Here is a 7,500-nt window from a genome sequence, read left to right as displayed (position 1 = left end):
AAAGTGAGATAAACAGAATGCTAATGGGAGTTTGGGAGACTTGCAAAAAAGTTAATAGCAAAGAAGATAAAGGAAGAAATTATGTGGATAAAGCTTTGAAAGAAGACTTCCAGTGGCTTAAATGTTTCAGATCCATTATTATTATCATTATTATTATTATTATCATCATCATTATCATAGCATTATCGTTATCGTAGTTATTATTCTATTTTTAGAATACATCATCCAGTTGTTCGAACTGGATTTTTTTCTTCTTTTTTTTCTTTTCGTATCGATTTGCGAAACATCCCATCGATCGTCAGGTAGTCAGAAAATACCGGATTTGCTCGTACCTAAAGTCAAGTTACTAGATTTTGTGGGTTAATCATGGTGAAACGGCCCTTTCTCCTTTATTACGCATCGGTTTGTCAGTAAGTACATCATAGTTAAATAAATTTAGCACGAGCTCTGCTTGATTTATGCATAGTCAATTTGGAAAATAAATATTTTACCGGGAATCCTATTTCGTTTGATTTTCAACGTCCTTCTTTCTATTCTTTCTTTTCGATTTTTTGGGTGCGTGTCTAAATGGAAATCCTTACGGTAGGCCTACATGCTTAATCATTATCATATACAAATCAGCTATTAATTCCAAATGTTAGTAAACTTTGTCTTCGTTTTTTACAGCAAAGGGAACAGCTGATCAAACTCCGGAAGAAGCTGGAGAGCGAACGGGAAGCGACGACGGAGAGTCAACCAAAGGGCGAAGGACCAGAGGGCGCTGGAGATTCAACCCAGAGTGCCAATGACGCGGACCTTCAAGCCGACGCTCTCATCAAAGACCAAGTGTTCCTCCTTCACAAGCTTGAGGAATACGAAAGCCTTGTGAAGCTTCACCAGCAGGAAATCCGAAGAGTCTTCGAAATGGCAGAGGAGAACTTGCAGGTCATCAGCCACTATCAGGAGGAGATCGGCTTCCTGAAATCGACGATGGAGATCCAGAAGCAGTTTCCCGAGTTGGACCTTGGTCGGGAGCCGCGCTTCGAAATCATAAAGCCTCGAACGGGGAGCTTCGAGTCGTAACTCACCCCAATATTCTTCCGTGATCAAGCCATTCTAATCACTCTTAACTCAGTCTTCATTACTATTATTATTTTAATTATTTTGAAATGTATGATTGCTATTTGGAAAGGATCTCTCTCATCATACATTTATAGCAGCCCCTTGTATTTCCCTTGCACTTACTGTTGAAACCGGTGAAGCCCTTGGCCAGCTCTTCGTCGTCGAGAGGCCCCACGATGGCTCCGATCACAAAGTCGACAATGGCGACCAGCAGCACCACTAGAAGCACCAGTTGGGCCTGTAAGAAAAAATAGAGCTTTAAAGTTATTTTTTTGGCCATTTATCATTCGCTGAAATGTATGATCCAAGTTTTACCCTTTACTTGTCCAATGTTTCATTGGCCAACGTTGATCTGATGAGAATCTGACTTCTTATTTATTATTAACGACAAGCGAATTAGCGTGGTGTGTACTCTGCAGCACGAAACGAGGGCGGAACGCTTATATTTATCGCAAGCTGACAACTGCAAAAGGTCATCTTCCCAGAATATCTGATCCAGTAAGTTCCAGTTTCTCTTATTTTTTGTGCGCGAATCTGGCCGCACCTTTCCAGTTTTCTGGCATCGTTCTGTGCTTGCAGTTTACTATACATCAGGCTAACTGGACCTGTTTTTCAAAAGGGATTGCAGACTTTTACGGAAAGCAAAATGTATGCTGTGAATCTTATTAATGGAAATACAATACTTACTGATATGGTAGTTTTAGTGTTTGACCTTTCTGAATTATTTTTCTTTTAAGCTTTTCCTTCTTTCCTCCCCTTTTCTACATCCTCTATTATTCTATCTCTATCTTTTTTTCCTCTTTCTCCTTTTTCTCCTCCCCTCCTCCTCCTCCCTCTTGTCTTCGTCAATCAATCTTCACCATTCTTCTCCTACCCCACCCCCTCTTCTGCTCTCCCCATCCTCCTCCTTTTCTTCCTCCTACTCCTCCTCCTTTTCTTCCTCCTACTCCTCCTCCTTTTCTTCCTCCTACTCCTCCTCCTTTTCTTCCTCCTACTCCTCCTCCTCTTCTTCCTTCTGTTCCACCTCCCTTCCTACCCCCCCTCTCTGTCTACCTCCCCTCCCCCTCCCCGCTCACCCTGGCTTCCCACTCCATGCCGATGACGCAGATAGCGAAGAGGACGACGAGGGTGACGGTGCCGACCACCCGGACGTCGTTCACTCCGCCGTCGACGATTTTGACGTGGAAGGAGGCCAGGAGGTCGTTGATGGACTCGCAGAAGCCCACGATGTACATGGAGGCGGCGATGGCGTTGGCGACGGAGAAGATGAGGCCGATGGCGCCGCCGAATTCGGGTCCCAGCGAGCGGCTGATCATGTAGTACGTTCCGCCTGCGGGAGCGGATCAAAGGGTGGGGAAGATCTGCATACCTCCATCTTACTCTCTCTGTCTTTCTTTTTTCTCCAACTTGCTCTCTCTCTCTCTCTCGCTTTCTCTCTCTCTCTCTCTCTCTCTCTCTCTCTATATATATATATATATATATATATATATATATATATATATATATATAATTATATATATATATATATTATATATATATATTATATATATATATATATATATATATATATACTCTCTCTTTCTCTCACGTTCTTTCATTCTCTCTCTCTTTCTCTCGCTGCATATCTTCCCTCCAAGGCTGAGAGGAAATTAATTTTACATAAACAAACTTCTGGAACTGGCTTTTGTTGGGAGGTCTCAGAAAAAATCTATAATGGTGAAATAAGAATCCTGATTATGTTTTGTTCACACAATATTCTTATCAACACTAGAAAATTACATTTATTTGTCCATAAGTGAAAAACAAATATTGGCAGTTACTCTGACTGTTTTCCCATTTTTCGAAGTTAGCACTGACTCAGGGTCACATTAATTCACAAGTATGCGCTGCTATTACCGATCGAATCTCGCAGTAGGAGCTAGATATTTTGACACGGGCTGAATAAGATAATAGTTTACATATCCTGCCGGGAGAGACACGGATCAAAGGAGAAAATAAAAAAAAAGAACAAAGGACACCGAAGATTCACGAGTAAACAAAACAAAAAGACCTTCCCCAGCGACAAGGTCTTGTGGACAAAGGAACATGAGCGTTGTACAAGCTGGGTTCCCAAAATAGCGGTATGTCCCTGGGATGAGCACCGGTAATGAAGTCACCCGCGTTGCAAATGTTAAACCGTGGGGTGTTGTCACGCTGGGCCACCCAAAGGTCGGGGAGAGACTACCCGGCACGTGGTGTGGCACAGAAACGAGTAAAGATGATGTAATATAAAGGAAGGGAGACGGTGGGAGCGAGTTGTTGGAGAGAGAGAGACACGGAGGTTGAGTGGATGGTAGATAAAATAGGTTTGACATGAGCAATACAAGAACAAATAAGAAATAGGATATATGAAACTTTGAAGAGATATATAAAAAGGGAGTGAACTTTGACAAACAGTTTAAAGAGATATGACGAAAAGACGAACGATAAAGAAAATAGAAATGAAAATTAAAGGAAAAGTTATTCGGCTTGGAGAAAATGGAAAAGGAAATGAAAACCAATCAAAAACGAAGAAAAATAAAACTTTAAATTAATCTCTAGGAATGAATTCAGTCGGTGATCGAAAAAAATACTCAATTCTATCAAAAAAGAAAAGGTAGAGATAAAGAAATAAAGGCAAAGAAAAGAAAACGAGGATATTAAAAATCAAGAAAAAAACAACACCAACCAAGCGACCAGACAGCTTCCTCGGATCACTGAGCACCGCTGATAGCATGTGCCATGTGATAGAGACAGACTCCCGACGCCCCGGCTTTGATCAGACGCGGGCGGAACCAAGGAATCCCAAAAGACGCCCTTCCTTACACGGACGCCAGTGAGCCGCTCGGGAGGCGAGAGGAAGAGACGCGCGTGTGAGTCGGTGTGGCAACGGTTTTTCTTGTGGAAGTGGGGGATGGTGAAGAAAATGGCGATGGTGATGATGATGGTGGTGATGATAATGATGGGTATGGTTGTAATGATGTTGTTAATGATAATAGCGATTGTAACGTTAATGATAATAATAGCAATGGTAGTAATGATAATAATAATGATAATGAAACTAGTACTAATGCTAATGATACTATTAATAATGTGATGATGAAACTAATAATAATAATAATGATGGTGGTGCTAATAATAATAGTAATAATGATGATGGTGCTAATAATAATAGTAATAATGATGATGGTGCTGATAATAATAGTAATAATGATGATGGTGCTGATAATAATAGTAATAATGATAATAATAATAATAATAGCAAAGATAATGATAATGACAGCAACACCAATGAGAATAATAATGTTATTAACGAAACAATAACAGCAATAATAATCATAATGAGAGCACTGCACCTTCCAAAAAAAAACACAGACGAGCGAAAAATAAATCAACCCTTTCCCAAAATAGAAGAATTTCCCACAGCTCGCGCACAGAAATCACGTCTGACAGATACCGCGTTCATCCTCCTCCCTTCAACAGGCTCACGGCGGATCACGAGTGTACATACAGAGTATATTTTTTATCTCTCTCTCTAGTAGTAAAATAACTGTGTCTACTTTTAAATATTTACGGGGCGGTTTATTTTCTCCAGACCGTGAGAACGATTTTTTTTTTTTTTTTGCTCCAGTTCTTCGCGATGAAAAATAAATATGTAAATGAGAATGAGGATTAGACTTGTACAAACAGTTATATATATATGAACAAAAAAATATCCGTAAAGCAAGATAGATAGATAGATAGATAAGTAGATAGAAAAATAGATAGATAGATAGATAGATAAGTAGATAGAAAAATAGATAGATAGATAGATAGATGAATAGATAGATAGATAAATAAATAGATAGATGATAAATATATAGATATATAAATAAATAGATAGATAGATAAATAAATATATAGATAGATAGGTAGATAGATAGATAAAGAGATAGATAAGTAGATAGATATGCACTTGTATGTAAATCAGTGTCTATATATATTGTTGAATTTTGTTTTAGTTTTAGTTGATTATGCATAAATTTCTACAAACATTGCGTTGTATATGAAGACGAAATTTCATTAGAAAGAAACATGAAAATTCCGATCGCCTCCTTGAAAGACAGCTCATAAAAAATAAAGGTAATGATAATGATACTGATAAAAAAACAGAAAAAATACGATTGCCATACACCTCACCTCCCTAGAAAGATAATTCTTATAAACAGAAAAAAAAACAAGGAAAAATACGACCGCCTGAAATAATACAACCTGAAAAATAGGAAAAATACGACTGCCTGTAATAACACGACCACTGAAATAATACGACCGCCTGAAAATACGAAAAATACGACCGCCTGAAAATACGAAAAATACGACCGCCTGAAATAATACGACCGCCTGAAACTCACCTCCCTAGAAAGACAATTCTTATAAACAGAAAAGAAAACAAGAAAATACAAAAAAAAAAACGGCAGTCATGTAACTCACCTCCCTTAATCTGGCCGTTGGTGGAGATGGCGGACATGGAGAGCGAGGAGATGACGGTCACCACGTTCCCGCAGGTCACGATCAGCAGGCCGTCCACTGGATGACGCAGCAGGGATGACGTCATGAGCAGGAGATGGGGGGGAAAAAGCAGGTGTTGTCATTTTTTTTTTTTTTTTTTTGCTCATTTATATATTTGTTTATTATTATTATTGTTTATATGTATATTTATTTTTCCCTTTTTCTTTTTCTTTTTCTTTTCTTCTTTTTTTTAAGTATAGAGAGGATGTTGAGAGAAACAAAGGGGTAACGAGCAAGAGATGGGGGAAGTGAGTGGCGTTACATTTAAAAGTTTCTCAGGGAGAGACATCGAGAGCAAGCGCACAGATGGCAGGTGTCTTTTCGTTTTAAAGTTGTAGGAGTTGGTAACATAAAGAGGTTTTTAAGGTGAAGAAACGAGCAGATGGGAAATCAGGTGGTGTTCATTGTTAAAACAAAAGCATTGTGAGTAAGTGGAGTTGCCGTGTAAGAAATAAGGACGCGGGTGTGTTATTTTCTTATTCAAAATAACGTTAAATACTATAGATTTATACGGGATGATGTCACACTGACGATCCTTAATAATCATTTTTTTGAAAAAAAAAAGAAAAAAATCCTAAATGGATATTGTGAATGGAAATAACACTGTCCATCAAAATAATAGATTCGTTGGATCATCAGTTGATTCAGCAAACTGACTGGAAAGCAAAAGCTGAAATTATGCTTCAGCCAATCAACCAAACAGCGTCGACTCCGCCTTCGTCGTCTGTTTTCGCCCCTTGTTTACTCTGCCAACAAGACGTACTGATAACCTTCGTCACAATCACACGCGCGTGCGCACCCTCACCTATAAAAATACACTCATGCACATATACACACATATACACACACGCACACACACACACACACACACACACACACACACACACACACACACACACACACACACACACACACACACACAGTACAGCGCTACACTACTGTAAGTTTGCCTTAAATTAATATCCTAAGTCAACACATTATTGATTGTAGAAGTATCTTGACATTTACTGTAACACGTCACACAATGTATATCCCACACTCTATATTAGAAAATAAGTTCTATTTTGCCTTGTATATGACATTTAATCTACCCAATGCTGAAGCCCTGTCAACAAGGGAAACATTTTGTAAATAAATCACGAACCATGATATAAATTCCTTTATCAACACTTGATTTTTCGAATTTTATAGCTTGTCACCTGTTGAATAGTGTTTACTTGGACTTCGAATTATAGATTTTACTGCTACAGAATTATGAAGCATTAGATATGTGCGTGTATGTATGTGCGGTCATGTGCGTGCCATTATTTTAATACGGAAGTGAACATGCAAATGAAGACGGACAGAAAACGAGAAAGGGAAAAATAAAGTGGTGATAGATATGGCATTCTCAGTGTTAATGCATTGCGCTTAAAGATTACTGGAGATAGATAGGTAGATAGATAGATAGATAGAGAGGAGAGAGAGAGAGAGAGAGAGAGAGAGAGAGAGAGAGAGAGAGAGAGAGAGAGAGAGAGAGAGAGAGAGAGAGAGAGAGAGAAAGAGAGACAGACAGACAGACAGACAAACAGACAGACAGAGAGAGAGAGAGAGAGAGAGAGAGAGATAAAGAGAGACAAACAGACAGACAGACAGAGAGAGAGAGAGAGATAGAGAGAAAGAGAGAGAGAGAGAGAGAGAGAGAGAGAGAGAGAGAGAGAGTGAGTGAGAGAGAGTGACTGAAAGAGAGAGAGAGAGAGAGAGAGTGACTGAAAGAGAGAGAGAGAGAGAGAGAGAGAGAGAGAGAGAGAGAGAGAGAGAGAGAGAGAGAGAGAGAGAGAGAGAGGAGGGGGG

General features: G+C 39.2%; 2 protein-coding genes across 3 annotated transcripts in view; one reads left to right on the top strand and one right to left on the bottom strand.

The window, feature by feature from the left end:
* LOC125028319 overlaps window positions 1-1,791 on the top strand; it is a 3,585-nt gene extending 1,794 nt beyond the window's left edge. For both annotated transcript variants that reach the window (XM_047617794.1, XM_047617793.1), the window contains exon 3: window positions 667-1,791. In XM_047617794.1, coding sequence (XP_047473750.1) covers window positions 667-1,062 — 396 coding nt within the window. In that variant the 3' untranslated portion in view covers window positions 1,063-1,791. The remainder of the gene's footprint in view (window positions 1-666) is intronic.
* LOC125028320 (bumetanide-sensitive sodium-(potassium)-chloride cotransporter-like) overlaps window positions 1-7,500 on the bottom strand; it is a 53,159-nt gene that overhangs the window by 18,574 nt on the left and 27,085 nt on the right. Inside the window, exons 5-7 of the mRNA XM_047617796.1 lie at window positions 5,590-5,685; window positions 2,178-2,431; window positions 1,225-1,339 (exon numbers count right to left, since the gene is read on the bottom strand). Coding sequence (XP_047473752.1) covers window positions 1,225-1,339; window positions 2,178-2,431; window positions 5,590-5,685 — 465 coding nt within the window. The remainder of the gene's footprint in view (window positions 1-1,224; window positions 1,340-2,177; window positions 2,432-5,589; window positions 5,686-7,500) is intronic.

The sequence above is a fragment of the Penaeus chinensis genome, chromosome 8 (genome assembly GCF_019202785.1).
Source record: "Penaeus chinensis breed Huanghai No. 1 chromosome 8, ASM1920278v2, whole genome shotgun sequence".
Lineage (NCBI taxonomy): Eukaryota > Metazoa > Arthropoda > Malacostraca > Decapoda > Penaeidae > Penaeus > Penaeus chinensis.
The sequence above is the reverse complement of the archived record's forward strand: the minus strand, read 5'-3'. Positions and strand labels throughout refer to the sequence as shown.